This window comes from Centruroides sculpturatus, unplaced genomic scaffold (genome assembly GCF_000671375.1).
Source record: "Centruroides sculpturatus isolate CEXI.00-Female unplaced genomic scaffold, Cexi_2.0 scaffold745, whole genome shotgun sequence".
In the NCBI taxonomy this organism is placed as follows: Eukaryota; Metazoa; Arthropoda; class Arachnida; order Scorpiones; family Buthidae; genus Centruroides; species Centruroides sculpturatus.
The window spans coordinates 105,826-125,842 of NW_019384870.1; the positions used below are offsets into that span (position 1 = coordinate 105,826).

Here is a 20,017-nt window from a genome sequence, read left to right on the forward strand (position 1 = left end):
AATTTACACATGTTGTATTATGCAATATGCTTCTTGTCTAGTCTTATGTTCAAATATACGAGCGCTAAGATGGCTTTTTCTTTTTCGCCAGACTTGTTACACCATCAATGAAACAGAGGACAAGCTTTAGAAAGACTTTTTATTTATTTGAGTATGCATTTCAGATAATTATATCCCTTTTCAACTCGTGTTACAACTATACAGGAAAAATCAGCATAATGTATACAAGATTATACAAGACGTTTCATTGATGGTGTAATAAGTCTAGTGGAAAAGAAAAAGCCATCTTAGCGCTTGTATATTTCAATACGTTGTATTATTGAAATGGTTTAACTTGGTGTGAGATTATTTTTTCTTCTGCTAACTATGGAGATGCTAGAATTCGTAATTTTGTTATTCTGTTGAACTTTCTACCTTGATAAAGATGTTAGATAGTTGCAGTGCAGTTATTGAACTTTTTAAAGGTGAAATATGCCAATTTGGCATTGTTTGAATACTTTGTTTTCTCACCAGACAGTTTCAAAGTTGGTAAAGCGGTTTCAGAAGCTTGGCCATAATGGGAACCTCCCAGGAAGAGAACGAAAGTGAACTGTCACAAAACCTGCGAGTTCTAATAGAAAAACCACAGGTTTTGTGACAATATATGAAAAATAATTCTGCAAAATCAAGTTCCTATGAGAAAAATGGCAAAAGAAATGCAGTTTCTCAATTAATTTCCATATGTAATAGCTAAGAAGGATCTTCAACTGACTCCATACTAACTACAAAAAGGGCAATATCTTACAGATGAGAATGCACATGTACGGCTGGAAAGATAACAGCAACTGAAGTAATGCACCATTGCTGGTCAAATTGGAAAATATCCTTTCTGCTGATGAGAAAATTTTCACAATTGAGCTAGTCCACAATCACCAAAATGGTGGAAAATGGTCTAATGCAGTGATTCTCAACCTTTTTTTCATCACAGCACACTTTTAATAATTTAAAAATTAAAAATTTGGTGGCACACACGGTTACTTTGGTAAGTACTGCAGGACAACCGGTGACATCATAACTGTGATTTTTAAATGCAATTGGTTATTTAGGTCACATTTTCTAAATACCTTGGTAACTACTGGCAGTTATCAGTAACACTGGTTACATTTTCCAAACGCGCTCTAGGAAGGTAGAATCAATTAAACTACTTGTCTGATGTCGCTTATGTATGGATATTCGCAGTGGTTGAGAATCACTGGTCTAATGAATGTCCATCTGATGTAATCATAAGGTGACCAACCGTCCTCTTTTAGTGAGGACAGTCCTCCTTTTGTAAGTTCTGTCGTCCCTCAAAAAGTGTCCTCCTACATGACCTCCTTTTTGATATTTGAAGACTAACCTGTAAATCTCTGTATTCAATCAATGCCGAACTGATTTGTTGCGTGTGATGTGATATGACGTGTTTATACTTAACATGACGATTCATCAAGGCTCTGTACAGTGCAACAAGATGCAATTATGAGACGGATGCTCTTCGCACAGGAGACCTTGAGAGAGAGAGAGAGCGCAAATGGCTTTGTTTACTTCTTATTGAAACATGACATGGCACCTATGCATGCAGTAGAGATTATTATTGTTGCAATGAATAAAATGTTTTTTATTTACGATATTTTTTCCTTCAATTTATCAGTGTCCTCCTTTTCATTGTAAAAAAGTTGGTCACCTTAGTAATCATGTATCATTAGAATGCATTAAATATCGTGAATATGGAGAAGGATTTGCTCATCAGGCAAACTCCTCTTGTTTTTTGTATTTGAAAGGCTCAAAATCAATCAAGGTGTATATTGGAGGGATATTTTGAAAGCTATTGTCCTACCTTAGGCTCTGGAACATTTTACAGACCAGATATGGAGATTCCAGTAGGTTTTGGCACCTGCTCATGGCAGGATTGACACAGGAATGATGCAGAGAAAATTTTCCTGATTTCATTATTGTCTAAGAATGGCTGCCATTTTTGCCCACTCTAAACCATATGGACTAACTACAGTGTCTGTAATCTATTGGATCACTTTTGAAGGCCTTACAGAGACTGCTTCAGCGACTGCAAATTCCTGTGGGATTTTGCAGTCGCTGAAGCAGTCTCTTATAGCAGAATGGGACATATTTTGGTAGAATTATTTTTTTCTAATTATAGTAATTTTAATTATAAGTATTTATGAGTGATTTTAAAATAATTATTATAATTCCATCCTGTAGACCTGGAGACTATATGTAATCAATATGCAAATAGCAAGATTTACCAATGATGATTCATATTATGAGTACACGCAGTAGTTAAAATATAATTTGTAACCACTATGTACACTTGTAAATATATATAAAAATCTGTAGATTGAGTTTTGTACAGTATAAAATGTCATGGTTTTACATAAATATGAAATTTACAGAATTTCACATAAAAAAGTAACTGATGAGGGATTTCAAATCCAAAATTCATTAAGTTCCAATAGATTTATATAGTAGAAAATATTTGAAATCCTAATCAAAGATAGTAAACAAAATATAAGCTTATGGAAATATAAGTTATATATAATATATATAAAACTAGTGTACATTATCTTATGAATAATTCAATATCACATCAGTATTGATGTCGTCAAACAATAGGAAGTTTTTAAGTTTGATACCATCAACATTATAAAAATCTAACCTTAATGCAGAAGCCTAATTTAATGTATATCAGATATAATAATATGTGTATTTGATAGTTTTACATACATTTATGCAAAAGTATAAATGTATGTAAATAGCAATAATTACAATTAAATAGCAATAATTACAATTAAATGATGACAACACCATATTTTGTATATCTTATGATGATAAAAAAAAATAATGACCTCTCTGAACCATTACCATTATCATGCTTAATCTAATAAATTTAAAGTTAATTAAGCTGATATAAACTGAAGATTTGTTTTAGTTTATATCAGCAACAGAGCAACAGAGAACAATAAAATATAAAACATCTTTTAAATATTATTAATATTAATTATAATGTATTTAATATTAACAAAACAAAGCGTGTTATTTTTTTAATATTAATTAAATGTAGCAATAAGTGTTGTTATACAGTTTGAAATATGTGTGATTTACAAAATAATATTTTTAAGAACATGCACTTTTCAAAAATGTTAAAAATCAATGTGTACCTAATAACATCAGTTTGTAGGAGACCTAGGTGTTGCATATGACATAAGCCCCAAATGTTTTTAATTTTGGCAGTGGTCCCCATAATAAAATAAATAAATCTAAACAAATAAATAAAGAAAACAAAAATAATTTTTATATATAAAATTGATAATCGTTACTCTGAAGCAAAATACTCAATCTAATTTATTTAACTTTTTGTTTCCAAGTACCAACTAATTATTCTAACTTACATCAGTTGTTTCTTTGTTACTAAAAACAAATCTTCAGTTTATATCAGCTTAATTAACTTTAAATTTATTAGATTAAGCATGATAATGGTAATGGTTCAGAGAGGTCATTATTTTTTTTAATCATCATAAGATATACAAAATATGGTGTTGTCATCATTCTCATTCATGAGTGTTCACATTAATAAAAATGCTAACACTCAGGAATGCTCTTGACAGCCTTTCTAAAATTATTACAATATGTACCTCAGTGATAATCATCTCGTTGAACTTAGCATTAGAATTTCATAAAATATAGGAACTGTTCTACTTTCAGCACTGAGGTGAAATCAACGTTACACTATCTGGAACCTGTGACCGGTGCTCTACGCGTATATATTGTATATCGCTTGACAAACATTTTCGAGCGATCTGTTCGCTCTTCTTCAGGTCGACTGAAAATTCCCCAGACAGAGTGTTGGGATCGGGTGTCGGTTCCGACTGGGTTGGTCGTTTCTGGCATGCGTGGTTGTGTGGTGGGGAGGAAACTGTGGGTTGGTGTCTAACAGCAATTGCCAGGCCAGAGACAGGGTTAGCTCTTCCTTCCGGTTAACGCAGGTGGTTAGCCGGCTGACACTCAGGAATGCCGTTGTAGATAGGCTGACGTTGTAGATAGCCACGGCCTCCAGCCACCTGAGATGCTGTTGGTGGGGCATGTTGATGATGATAGTAGCCTTCTCGAGTTGCACTTCAATTTCGGGATCCGACGCATATGTGGCCAGGGCTGTAGTTAGCCTCCCATGTTGGATATCCACTTGGTGTTCACGCAGGCAGGTGTACAAGGAGCGAATGGACTGGCTGTTTAAAATATTCAAATTTCTGCAAAGTTTTATAATACTTAACAATTATAAAAGTCAATGTTTTTTTAACTCTGCTTCATCTTATCTCATTTTGATTGACAGAAATTTTAATTATCTATCTAATTTTTTAAAATTTTTTTGTTAGCCAATTTATCTTACATAGTAATTAGAATTTGAAAATTTTAACTATTTTTAACTTATGATCAATAATTACCTCATTTCAATTAGTAGAAATTTACTTTGGAAAGATTATTTCAAAAGTAAAGGAAAAAAAAAAGAAAATTATGAAAGCTGATTAAATACAAAATTTCACTGAATGAAGACTAAACATAAATTAGGTAATGGCAAATCAATTAAATAATTAATAAAGTTTTATCAAATCTAAATAATAATATAGATAAAAATTAAAAGTAATTAATTTAGTATGGAACTGGAATACAAATTTCACTTGTATACTTCAAACTATCTTCTTTCCATTTCATATAATACTTATTTATTAATAATTTTAAATTATTGTAAATAATATATTTTGTCCAAATATATTACCAAATTAATAAATTATTGAATTTTTCTTAGAATATGAATGGCTCAGAATGATATGTTCTTTGATTCTGTTTAACATTGCTAATTATCTTAATATCTTTTAATTGAAAATTAGTTTTCATTCTGTATACTTATAAAAATTATAACTTTTCAACTATGTTTGAAATTAACATTATCTAACTGGATATATGAAAATACCTTTTCCTATATTAAAGCTTTGCTGAAACAAGGCTTTAATGGAGGAAAACAAATATAGGTGCTCCCCTACTCACAAGTAGGTTAGGTTCCTGAGGTTTTGTCATAAATTGAAAACTAACCCAGAAAGTACATTTGTACCCGGAATAACCACTTATTGTTAGTTTTTGATCCTTTGACATACTTAATAGACCATTGCACTCATCTACCCACTTGCTAGTTCTCAGTGGTGGGTGTTTAAATACATTTCCCCCACCTAATGTACTTAGTTTTATAATGTTCAGTTTAGTTTCCACAGTAATAAAGTGACACTTCTTGCATTTATCTCCACTGCTAAATTTGCTATTATACTTTGGATGCAATTTTGGAGCACTGATCGTAAAAGTTTATAAAAATTGCAAACAATAGTGAAAAATGCCATTACTCCGACTACCTTATGAGCGGTAACAGAATCTCAGAATTTATGCCAAAACAAAAAAATGATGACACGCAATAGAAATAAGCATGCATTATTTATTACTGGCCAAAAACTAACTCCAAGATCATCCCATGAAGATATAGAGTTAATAAATTTTTTATGAAGTATTTATCATGAAGTGAGGCAATTATGAAAATCATGTAGTTGGGTTAGCCCTACATAAATTAGGAAAATCAGCTACCAAAATTTTCAACATTAATAAGTTAAATTAATTAAATTTAACCACAGTTGTTGTTTGTCACTAGAGAGGTTTCGAGATGTTTGTGTATATATTTTCAATATTCTTGAAAAGCTGAAAATCAGCTTAATGTTTACTGTACCAGCAAAAGGGTCCTTCAGACTAGGACTTTCTCTGATCACACAAAAAGGGTTGGCCAAGTACCATGAGAACTGTTTGCTTGGTGAAAGCAGTGGCAGCTTGTACATACAAGTCCAGAACTTGAAGATGAAAACAAGTGCTAGCAGTAATAGCTAGAAAATGTCACTGAGCCAGTTGGTGATGAGCCTTACCACAACACTGAGTGCTGCATCATAGTTTGAGGTTGACATATTCCATACTGGTAGATGGAAAATGGATGTAAAGTGCTTACCTATGTTCAACTGTTGTACATAGGTTGCTTGGTAAGTTTTGTCCTCTAGGCTTACTTTTTAGTCTTTTAAAATATTCTCTACCATCTCAATGCATCTTGCCATATGCTGAAACCAGGCCTTCCACTTTTATTCTTGGAGAACAGTACTCTCTTGATTCCATAATGCCAGTAGCTTTTCATCAGTGGAAATAAGCCAGTCATAGGGGCAGGATCTGGACCGTACTGAGGGTAATCCAAAACTGTTTTGACCAAAAAGTCCTTCATGATTTGACCAAAAAGATGACCATATTCTATGACTTGTGCACTGGAGCATTATACCTCCCATGTACTTTTGCCCTTCATCAGTAAGTAGGGCACCAAAGCAAACAAACCTTCCTTAATCCCAGGTATTTGTGCAAGAACAGAATGTCATGAACAGATGTTGTACTAATGTGAAATAATTCCTGAATCTGTTATTAGGTAATCTGCCCGTCTTCACTGAAAAGTTTCTCTACAGAAGTTGTTTTCTCATGTGTCTGCTGCTGGATGACCTGAGTATGAATTTTCTTCTATATTAAAATTATCACTTTTGTTCAAGGAAGGACAATATTTTCTCCCAAAATAGGAGACATTTCTGCAAAATACTCATCTTTACTGACATTGTGTAGAAAATTGTAATGGATAATCTTGTGATACAGTCGACCCCCCCTATAAGATAGAGATACGTTCCATTCTCTAGGAATCCGCTTTCTTACGAATCCTTCCAATCACAACCCGACACGTATCAAGTTTACGGACTACGGCTGTTTGAAAGATTTTCTTCCATAAAATTAATCGATTCTAGACTAATCCGACTCAACATTTCCAAAATACGTATATATTTTTTGGGAATAATCCGTATAAACTACGCTATAAACAAAAAATTGTAGGATTACTTACCGAGTGTCACCATTCGACATTGCCATTGCTCAACATTGTTTTCGTCGCGGAACAGCTCAGCAAAGAGCGGCCGATTTCTAACAACTTATTTTTCTGTGAAAACTTCGTAGAACTTCGGAGACATCATTAATATAAATAATTTTAATCGCCGTTGAATAAGAAATGTTTCTTTCACAAGAAATGTATAAAATTACAGTACTGTATTAGACTTACGGTACCTAATTTACATACTGACAGACGATAGTTAGCGTAAAAATCTCCGTAGCGTGGCGCCACGCTAGACGGCGGAAATTATATATTTAATTATAACAAAGTTACAATAAGTTAATATATAATTATATATACAGTACCTAATTTATATATAATTAATATATAATTATATGTACAGTACCTAATTTATATATAATTTATATAATACTGTCCAGACGATAGAAATCTCTCCGTAGCGTGGCGCTACGGACGGCGGGAAAGTAGTTCGGCTGCCCGATGACGTTTGAGGTAATTATAGGGAATTTTTACTGTTTTTTACGGATACCGGTCACAATTTTTTCGTAGTTTTATAGGAATCGTAACTATAGGGACCGTAATTATAGGGGGGTCGACTGTATTTGATTTTCATTCACATTGCCATTTTCTATATTTTCTTACTGTTTGCTCAGAAAGTATCAGAAGCAGGAATTTGACTTGGACATTACTCCTCTTATTTTTCATATTCTTTTGATTGATTTTGCTACAACTAATAGAAAATATTCAGGACAAAACTTTTCCAAACAATCTATGTATGTATCTTTTTCATAAGACTTGCTTTTATAATTGATTTGTAAAATCCTACAAGTTTTTGTGTTTACCCTGTGTTAGGTGTCAAGTAATATAGTTCTTGCCATATTTGTCTGCATTCATCTACTGTTCTCTCTATCCATGTACAGATGATGTCCAATCTTAGAATGTATATTTGACAAAAATCACCAGAAAATAATCAGTGATGGCTTGTGAGCTGAATATTTTAAGCATGTCAATGTTGTGTGCAGCAGCATGACCTAGAGTTTAGAGCTTATCAGCAACATACAGATCACTTTTTCACCCCACAACTGAAGCAGCAGCAGGTAGTAAAAGCAAAACATTTGATACAGTGCTGTGCAAGAAATTGTCATAAAAAGATTCTTTTCACTTTGAAGGAAAGCTGTCAACTTCTAAAATGACAGGGTATAGGCATCAAGTTCATAAAAAGCTCAGGAGAAAGTACCAAGGATCATGATGGCTTCTGCTTCTGTTATGGTTTAGTAAGAAGTCTCCTATGAGGATACCACTGTGAGAAGAGAGTAAAAACATTGTCAAAGTTTATCAGAAAACAGTTTTTGAACCAGTGGTCAAGAATTTAAGTGAAAGCCTATTCAAACACCAACAATGGAGCTTCCAACAGGATTTTGTACCTGTCCACAAGACCAAGTCAACCCAGGAGTGGCTACAGATGAACCAGAGCATTTCTCTAGATAATTGGCTTCCAAAAGACCAATCTAAACCTGTTGAACTATGGTTGGTGCTGGAGGATAAGGTCTACAGAAAGGGACCCCAGTATTGAGAGTATGAAATGCTCTTTGGTGCATGTAGTAACAGCTATTCCTGTGGAGACCCTGCATAATGCCATTGATGAGTGGCTACTTAGACTGAAGAATTATGCAAAGACCAAAGGAAACCATTTTGAAAAGTAATTGGTGCTATGTATTCATAATATCTGTAAAATTCTTTTACTTTCTTGAATAAAACAGTATTTATTCAGTAATTTTAAAACAGTATTTATGATGACATTAGGTAGTGCAGAGTGCCCTAGATAGTGAGCATCCTTATCTTTGGATTGATTCAGGACCTATAGTGCATATAAAAGAAAAGAAGAAAATTTATACAGTCAAGACCGTGTGAATTTATGCTAGTGGCATAAATGTTGCTAACAGTAAAGACCCAACAGTCTCTCTCTGCCATGCAGTTAAATTCAAAATGATATTTTCTGTGTTAATTTCCTCTTGTCTTCCATTTCCAAAGAAAATCGGCAGCAGCTTTTGTGATTTATACAATGTGATTTAATATTAGACATTAATCATGTCTAGTATTAAATTGTTGGAATGCAAAGTTTCTAATCCTAGATTTCGAATAGTCTTTAATTCTGTGATTTGTCTAATCGTCTGTTGGTCTAACAGTTTTTCCACGAAACAACTTCAGACTTGAAAACAAGACTGTAAATTACTGACCAATATATAAAGTAACAGAATAACAGTTTAGTTTACAAATCACATACAGTTCTCAAACAAACACAGTCTGTAAATGCTTTATGCAAAAACTAAACAAAAATTCCTGCAGGAAGTGTCTTCATAGTAATTCTCAAAAGTTTTTCCAAATTGGATTCTCATGAACTGCCTCCATACTTAAATCCTCTTTTCAATCCTACATTTGAATTTTGCTGCAAGACTACACTGTAGAAAACAAAACCTAGCATTTTGCACAGTATATTCCAAAAAATGTAATGTATTGCAAATTCAAATTGTGTCTTTTGTTGAATTCAAACACATGGAAATGAATCACTATTATCCTCTTAAAACATTTTCTACAAAGGTTTGTGTATAGACTACTTTTTCCAAGTCATGACTATCTAATAATTTCTGTTTTATTTTTTAATATGCTATATAATATATTTTTGTATGAGTTATTTAATGATTTGTTTAATATTTTGTATACTGTGTTGTTGTTCTTACAACTACAAGTGTAAAAATCGATTCATTTTGTCGTCTTGCCTGTGTGTTCAATTCACTGTACTTTTTAGTAACATCTTTAAAGATTATTTCAAAAGCTCTAAGATGCTTTTGTATTTACTTTCCTCTGTTAAAGTTCATTTTATTTGTAAGTAATTTAGTGATACTTTGAAAAATAATATATTAAATCAGCAAAAATTTTTTAATTTAACATTTTTGACTTCCAACTTCTTCTCATTATCATTAAATTAAAATTGAATGCAAAACATACATATATACAGTAGAGTATTGATTATCCAAATCAATTGGGGACTGGGGTTGTTTGAAAAATCGATTTTTCAGATAACCAATTATGTACAAAAAAAATATATTAACCTATCCCATGTTGAAATTTGTTCAAATCCAGGCACGTCCTTAAGTACCCTCTCATGGTCATGCCAGTGCTGCCAGCTAAAACACACACACCAACAAAAATAATATTGGAGTAGCTCAAGACATAGCAAAAGATTGCAGCATCACAGCACTAGCAGAAATTGAAATTTGCCGACTGGAAAGCTTTCAGTTAATTGACATTTTGGTTGATCAACATTCAGATAATTGATGCTCTACTGTATATGTAAAAATTAATTTTTTAAATTGGGGTTCAATTTATAAAATGGGTATAAAATGAAAACCTTTCCATAGAATGATAAATTAGTGAAACATTGCATTTATCAATCACTGTGCATTTTATCATAACTCCAGAAGTCTGCTACAAATATTTCCAATAAAAACTTGGCTTTAGTGAACTTATTTAACATAGAGGACAGTATATGATATGATGTGCCAGGGGTGTAACAGATCCATAGTATTGGCAGCTTGTTTACATCATCAGTGAAAACAAATAAAAGCAGAATATTGTAAAACATCTTTGCACATAACAGATCACAAGAAAAGGCATACTATAGTATTCTGATATCAAATAAGTTAGAGTATGTAACAATATTATCATGGTGCTATGCTGTGCAAATTACCAGCATTTTATTGGAAGTGTTGATTGTTTTTAATATGTCTAGTGTACAATACAGTTTTTACAAGACAACTTACTGAAAATTTTTAGCAGTCAGTTAGGTCCTTTGTAATATGTTGTCCTCATCCCTTTTTGTATTAGTTGTGTAATATATAATGAAAGCTGTCATTGATAAGGTATTACAGTTAATATTTTTATAAAAGTGATATAGTCTCAAATGTGTCTGGATGAAAATGATGGTAAATAGGTAAGTTATGGCAAAAGCCATAGATTACTATATATTGTATCCACATTTCAGTTCTAGCCTACTGTATGTTTGGGATCAATTTTTATAGCAGATACTGGACTATTCTCAAGAGTTTAGTTCAAAATTATGGATCAACTTATGTCCAGATATGTACAATACATTACTTTACGCAACAAATTAGAACAGCATCATATATACTATATGCATAAATTATACCCATAGCAATATAAAAGAAACAATTAATGAAAATTTAAGGAATTGTGATATAAATGCTTTTCCAAAATTAAAAAAACACTAAAGTATAATATATTATATATTGAGACAAAACATTTGTGAAGAAATTCATAATATTTATAGAGAAAGTAATAAACTTGAAAAATATGTATATGTGTGAACCTTTAGTCAAACTTTTATTTTTTATGTACTGTCAGATAGTTAAGCAAAAACTAAAGGTAATTATAATAATTATTATTATGTCGTGAATGTCATGCTCAGTTGATACTGTTATCAAGTGCTATGTCAGACTGAAGTCAAAGCATAGTTAATAAGTGTAACATTAAACTGTGTTATTAGTGTGTGTCAACATCTAAAAACTTCCCAACAATGTGACATGTGTTCAATTTATTATTATTATTATTATTATTATATCATAACCAAAAATGAAGTGTGAAGATAGAAAGTCTGTTAATTTTGTGCTAAAAGATATATAATTAGCTAGATATTTTAAAATGTGTGTCTTGGGGTTATTCGGTATCTTAACTATATGATTGATAGATTAGCAGTAAAATAATTATTTCCCCCCTCGTATTAATGCATAAAAATCATAGACTGTGTGGAATGACTACCCTAAATGATATGTATTGTACAAAATGAAAGTGATTTATTGAAAATGAATTACATTTTCTTTCCATTGTCTGAGATATAAATATGTAACTATGAAGGAATGAAGGAAAATTCCTACAAGAAATTAAAACATAGTTTTATCACTACTTAAAATTAATTTTGTTATTACTGTTAAGTAAATATACTTAATCAATATTTATAATTTTATTTTCAGAAATCAGGAAAATGGTGTGCAATGCATGTTAGAATAGCCTGGGAAATCTACCATCATCAACAAAAACAACAAGCGGAGGCTCACAAGGCTTCTGGAGCACCAAATGCAGCGGCTGCAGCAGCTGCTGCTGCAGCTGCCAAAGCTACTACCGATCTTCTTCGACCTCCCAATCACCTTTTTTCATCATTACCAAGACCTCATGACTTATCAACATTTTCACCATCATTACTCGGTGCTACAGGTGATTTATTTAAATTTAATTATTTATTCGGGCCATTCAAATTGTATGCATTACAGGATGGATTATTTAAATTATAGCATTATAGAAATATTTGATAAGCACAGTTTGATGATATTCAGACAAGTTTTGTCAATTTTCATTAATTAAATTCAATGTAATTTTGATACTAATCATATCTTGTACATAATCAATAATAAAAATACAATTGTGACAAACAAGCTTAACCACCATTTTACATTTTATTTGGATGAATTTTCAGAATGTAATTAAAAGCTTAATTTGTTTCAAATGAAATTTTTTTTACATTTATCATATAAAATATTTGATTTTTATATAACAACAAATATTTAAAAATAATTTTAGCTACCAATTTTTTTGAAATTATTTATTGTCATCTGTTTTAATTAGAAAACAATTATTTTCAAATACAGTAGAGCGTCGTTTATCCAAATCAATTGGGGACTGGGGTTGTTCAGAAAATCGATATTTCGGATAACCGATTATGTACCAAAACATATATTAACCTATCCCATGTTGAAATTTTTCTCCGTTGCGTGTCACTTCGCATTGAATTTTTGTCGATGTTAAGCCTAACAAAGACTATTGTATCGTTAAAAATTATTTTTTTGTTTTGTATAAACAAAATAAATATATTGAAAAATATAAAAACAATAAAAAATTATACTTCAGAAGTTAATTTAGTATCAAAAACGTAAAATNTAATTATCAACATGTTAGTTAGCTTGTTTTTGAATACTTAGTACTAGTTAGTTACTAACTATTCCAACAAGGCAAATTGGCACACAGTGTTACCATGATTCACATTTGAAATTTTGGTGTAAAGTGTAAGTAAAAACTTTATTAATATATTCACATTGTTTTTACTAATTACATTTATTGCTTGTCCTTAAGAACTTGATTTGCAGAAATTCACTTGATTGTTGATAATTCTCAATTCTGAAGGTATTTATTTGGTTCTGCCCCTGCTTAATTCCAAAGACCTTGTGTCCAAATATCCCTTTGTCATATAACCTTTGTTTCTTTAACATGGTTTGAAATTGTTCTTGGAATAGAAATAGTAAATTGTCTCCATACTGCAGAGTATGGAGACAACTTACTTATTTCTTTACAAGTGGAATCTTAATTTTCTGCATTATCCAGGTTAACTTATGTTCTTTGTACACAAACTCTTTTATGTTTCTGCATTTGTCAGGTTTCTGACTTATAGTAAGATTTAACATAGAAAATCACTTCATTTTGAAGAATTTTTTTCTGTTTTACTGTATTTAAATTTGTTTCCTTCTTAAAGTCAATGCATAATTTGTAAATTGTTCTGTTTCGTTGCAATATTTACACTGAAAAGTCATTTTTATCATAAACATCATTTGATGTAGATTCAAATTTACATTTTTTTTCTTTTCTTTTATTAAAAATTCAGTATTTGATATAACATTGGATGTTTATTTCTCTGATCAATTCATTTAAAAAACAGAAATGTAATTGAAATTTAATACTTTTTAGAAATAAAAATTCTAAAATTTTCTGAAATTTATTAAAAATATATTTGTGTATATTTTCCAGTGAGTTTTGTAATTATTAAAATTTATACAAAATAAATAAGAGAGAGACTGTGGTATAGAGACTTCATAATTAGCATAAGATTTGCTGACATCAAAAATACAGAAAGTTTGGATCACTGATAATAACAATTTTTATAAAGAATAAAACAATTTAACTTTTATATATCAATCTTCTCTGTGTTGAAACTGTGTCTTTTTTTATGTTATATTTTGAGACGACACCATTAAGTGTTGATGTTGACACTAGACACTGAACTTTTCTACATCCACTTTATTTTCTTATGTACTTTACAGTCTTTAAATTAATTGTTCCAAGTGCTGAGCTATTTTAAATACTTTCAAATGTGTGCAATGATTCAATTTTCATTCAATTCGAAGAATGACAGAGACACTTATACTATATAATAAGTAAAACTGATCTGTTAAATGTATACAAGGTAGAATCTAAATTGAATTGAACTTTTGGTGCTGGTTTTAATATACAACATACAGAAAATCTTGCATCATGCTATTTTCAAAGTAATTTCTTCTTAAATCTATACACTTCTGCCAGAAACAATAACAACTTATCAAAGCAGTTCCGGAAGCCATTTTTTTGTGATATGTAAGGATTTTTGTTGCTGTATCTTTCATCTCTGCTGGTGATTGGAACCTATAACCCTTCAATTTCTCTTTCGTCGTACAAAATACAAAAAATACTACAGAGACATATTAGGAGAATGAGATGGGAAGCATTGTTATGCTCTTCTTGATCAGATAGGTGTTTACTATGAAAATATCCCCTATATATTCATCATTCCTGGCTATTGAATATTTGATCAAGAAGGATATAAGAATAACTTCCCAATCATCTTACTTCCATGATCTCACCACTGTAGTGCTTTATCTGTTCCCTAAAATGAATGAGAAGTTGAAGGGTTACAGGTTTTAATCATCATCAGATGTAGAATATACAGCAAGAAAAATCTTTAGATATAAAAAAAATTAATGGTTTCCAGGACTTTTCTGCCAGAAACTGTAACCAGTTGACAAAAGTGTAGCTTATTTTGAGGGTACTTTGGTGTAAGATTTTTTGTGTGTTGTAAAAGAAAACCAGCTCCAAAAGTTCAGTTCACTTTTTATTATACTTTGTATATTGTAGTATTATGGAACATATGCTTCATTTTTTTAATATTATAAATTATAATACATATAAACATTGCATATCTTCAAACTTTAATTACAAATCAAAATTCAACTTAAACAATAGTACTTTGTATCTCAAACATTCTAGAGTTCGGACAATGCTTCTACATTCAAACTGAGCATGCAGTGAAAAAAAATACACTTGCTGCATAAATGGCATCTATTGCATCTTGCTCTTGCTGTGAAAGCATTTCTTGTATTACATTTGTCTGTTTTCAGTGCATTTTTTTGCTTTATTTTTGATGTGTTTGGTTATCTATGTAATTCTTACCTATTAACCATGGCATAATGCATATTAAAGTATAACTAAGTGAATAATATGATTAATATGAAGGAAATCATCAAACTAATAAATTTGCTGTTTTTTTTATTATTTTTTTTATTTTGATAACTATTACAACTGCTAATAAACTATCCCATATCTTTCCATTACATGAAGATACAATGAAAAGATATGGGAAAGTTTATTAGTAATGTAATCACATAAAAAGAATATGTTAGAAAAGTAATTGTTATAAAGCATAAGTAAAAGTTGAGACAAGGTTTGCTAAGTTGTGTATGTACTAAACAAACAAAATAACAAATACTGATAGAATAATGTCACAATTGTTAATTTAGAAATTGCATGAGATAGCCAAAATTTATTATATATAATAGCAGATATGCCTGGCACTGCCTGAGCCAAAAAGTAAGAACAATAAAACAAAAACCATATTAAGAGTTTAGCTTACCATTGTAATGTTTATCATAAAATGTTAAATTATGAAAAGAAAAAAAAAGAAACTGTTACAAANAAACAAAATAAATATATTGAAAAATATAAAAACAATAAAAAATTATACTTCAGAAGTTAATTTAGTATCAAAAACATAAAATATTTGAGTAGCCCAAGATATAGCCGAAGATTGCAGCGCCACAGCACTGGCAAAAATTTAAATCTGCCAACTGGAATTCTTTTGGATAAACGACGCTCTACTGTATTTTCTTTGTTACTTTTTCAAATTCTTTTTCAAATTTACAAATAAACATTCAGTAATGCTATACAAAGTCAGTGTAATGTTGCTATAATCCAGAAGAATATGAAAAAATAGTCAGTCAAATTTATTCTGTGTGTTGGTTTAGACTTAAACATAAGATGGAATCTTCTAATTGAGGGTAAAAAGAAATTAACAAAAGTTATTAGTAAAATATTTTTCTAGCTAAAAGAGTTATGAGAAGTGCTTATTTTGGGATATCATTGCAAATATTTTATTACAAACATTTGTGTTCTAACATTCAAGTATGAATAAATTCCATTTATTATGCATAAACTTTATTCATATTTGAATGCTAACTGAAGCTATTCTGATATTAGAACACAAATGTTTGTAATAAAATATTTGCTTTGGTATCCCAAAATAAGCACTTCTTTTACAGGGATGGATCCAAGGGTGGTGGGGGATGTATATACACTCCCTAAAATCCTAAAATTCTAAGTAGGACAGAGTTTGCCATAGTACAACTACAAAGCTAGATTTACAATTGTGTTATGCAATAATGCAAGTGCCAGCTTCAATCCCATGGTGCATTGCAAACTGTCTTATAATTTCCCCAGCAGGTGATATCCCAAATTTGCAAATCCCTTATTGGAATAATTGTGACCTGTTCTTAGTGGCACTTATCCTATTGCCTAAAGGTGTATGAACACGGGCTGACTGATAAGCCAACTCATCACTGATGGGATGACATAGACTGTCAATTAACCATTGGCCCACCAAAGTACAATTTGCACACAATTTAACTGCTATGATTTAAGCAGAGCTTGACCCAATTTCAGATGGTGACAAATTATTGCTGTTTTATCTGAATAATAGCATAAAAAAAATACAAAAAGAAGTTACTACTTTATATGTAATTAAGAAAGACATTTTGCTCTTTCTTAATTACATGATTTTTCTGATAAAATAATTGCACTTGTTTGCAAACAAAGTAACTGTGATGTGAAAATGAAATAGCTACAATGTTACTAGATCTGGCACTTTAAAGTAGCACAAATTTTAATAATTATTCTATTTTCTACATTTGAATTAAAATTCCAGATAGTTTCAAATTTTATTAATATAAATAAGCTTAAGATTATTTGTGAAATATTTTCTATTTTCTTGTCTTGATGCTAAAAATAATCAATTTGGATATCGATATTTATGTGAAGCATACCCTTAAATGAAATTCCTGGATCCACCCGTTTTAACTCTATCATGGTGTTAAGTTCTCATTCAAGAAGTTTCATATTTTATTAATTTTAAATGCTATAAAAATATGAATAAATTATTTGATACATCTTGGTTAATGAAAATTACAATAAAATAAATCTAAATGGCATCTTACTATTTATAAAGATTATTGTTGCTCTACATAATACATTCAGAACAAACTAATGTGTAGGAACAAATCATATAATTTTCAGTTTTTTCTGGATTCCTCTAATGCATTATTTTGTCAAATATACTAAATTTAAAATTTACTTCAATTACTTGAATAATCCACTTATTTTTTCCAAAAAATTGTTACAAAAAGTCAGTGTGTGCAGTTTGTTCAAAAATAAATTTGGTAATGCAATCTGCAAAGTCCAGGATGCTTCCAGTTAAATGTTTTGCATACTTGCTAGTGACAGATTTTGCATATCAAATGTGATGACTTTACTTAATTTGACTGTCTGTAGTCGATAGTTACAAGCAATATTATTAAATGTTTTTGTGTAACTAATTTCTTGAAAATGAAGATAAATAAAGTAAGTTAAATATACAACTGAGAATGACAATATAGATATGATGATTATTTACTAACTCTTGGTTTAAGCTATTGGTTTTTCACCTTTGATTCAAATTAAACAATATAAAGAAGTCTTATTTTCATTTAATTAGTAAGTTGATTCATTATAAAATACATTACTACAAATTACAGGTTATTTGTATTTCAGATGAAGAAAAATTTTTTATTTTTTCCCTTACACTATTTTTATATTTTAATACCATGTGGTCTTGTAAACTGAGTGCTGCTACATTGAATGCTATAAAACAGTGAGAGTAATGGTTGCTATTGTGTTGCATCCATAAATTAGTAAAATTTGTTAAATATATAATAAATTGTTCAAGTTGTTTTTTGCCTTTTTCTAAACTAGAATCTTAAAATATGGGGTGTATGGATTACTTGAGGTTGTGGATTATTCAAGTAAATGTCGTATTTTTATGTCGTACAAAGTAAATTTTACTTTGTACGACATAAAAATTGTTATAAATTAGCAACAAACACAATCTCATGTACATTTTCAATAACAAAATGATGGAAACCAGAATCATAATTAAAAAAGTTAAAATTAGACACAAGTTCTCAACTTTTTAATTTAGAAAATAAAATTAGTTTTATAATTATTACAATTGACAAATTGCAAAATATGCTTCAATTCATATTTGTAAGAGACAACTTAATTTTATTTTTAAAAAATGTGAGTAACTATATTATTATTATTTCTAAGTTTGCCATGAATACTAACTGAAACTTTAAACTACTATATTTTCATGCATATCATGGGTTGTGTGTTTAAAAGTCAATTTGCAAGGGAATGTAGGTTATAGAGTGATTTCAAATTGTAATCACAAACTCATAGCAATGTAGTGAATTTAAAATAAAAATGTTATTCTATTGGATGTAATGTAAATTATTTTACTAATATATATTTTAAAAAATTTATTATATATAATAGCAGATATGCCTGGCACTGCCTGAGCCAAAAAGTAAGAACAATAAAACAAAAACCATATTAAGAGTTTAGCTTACCATTGTAATGTTTATCATAAAATGTTAAATTATGAAAAGAAAAAAAAAGAAACTGTTACAAAACAGCAAAAAAACAAAAAGACAAAAATCTACTACTTAGGAGAAGAAGAAATCAAATCAATCTTATTTTAATTCATATAATAAAAAATAAAAACAAATGAACAATCAGATTTTGAGGCAAACAGATCAAAGATTTGCACTTGGCACCATGGAAAACCAACAACATGTTTTGTGCTTGATAAGAATGCAGTATCCAGATGGTACAGAATGATGCAATTTTATTGTTTGGATAGACAGAAATTGATATTTTCAGCAGAAAATAGTCATTGACTTATGCCTGCACCAAAAGATAATTTGAGACATTCAAATTTTTTCTAATGTTAACTCTAATGTATCATTCACATATGAATATGAAATAGTAATCAGCCAACCAATAAAAATTCACAAAAAATGGACCAAATGTTTAAACTCCCTAACTCTCGAAACCCCTAAAAACATCTTTTGTGCTTGCTCATAATTGTATATTAAGTAATTTTCTTACAGTGGAACCCCGGTTAACGAACGTAATCCATTCCACGAGTCCGTTCGTTAACCGAAGCAATTTTTCCCATAGAAATTAATGCAAATACAATTAATCCGTTCTAGCCGTCAGTATTTTTGTAATTTTATTTGTAAAATGGGTTTTCTTTAATGAAAATATAGGAAAACGTGCTCATAAACAGTCGATCTAGGTTAAATTTTCAGATAAGGGGGAAGATTTGACGGGTATAAAAACATCCCACACGATCGTTAAAGTTTTAAAATGACAGATAGTAATAGGCTAAATTATGAGCGAAAGGCTTATAGGTTTATCAACAATCTCTGATCAGAGTCGACGAACAGGTGTCAAATAACTCCTCGGAACAAACCTTTCTCGTGACCTGATCTGGTTTCGGTTTTCACCTGGAGACAAAGAAGTAAACAATCACAAGGAAGCGAGGAATGGGACGCAGGACTAATCATAAGGTGAGATTCAAGGAAAAAATACTATAAAAACCCCGAATCTCAAGGTCAAAACGCAGTTTTCACAAAAATTCTATGGCGATTAATCTGTGTCGTCTTCATCTGGATTAAGCCTGAAGTCGTGCCCGCTAAAATTTGTGTTGTGTCTCGCGGACCGCTC

General features: G+C 30.5%; 1 protein-coding gene across 1 annotated transcript in view; it reads left to right on the forward strand.

Annotated features, from left to right (window-relative positions):
• The window catches only part of LOC111630881 (autism susceptibility gene 2 protein-like), a gene marked incomplete at its 5' end in the record, with an annotated part of 145,646 nt that overhangs the window by 65,366 nt on the left and 60,263 nt on the right, over window positions 1-20,017 (forward strand). The window contains one exon of the mRNA XM_023375040.1: window positions 12,034-12,274. Coding sequence (XP_023230808.1) covers window positions 12,034-12,274 — 241 coding nt within the window. The remainder of the gene's footprint in view (window positions 1-12,033; window positions 12,275-20,017) is intronic.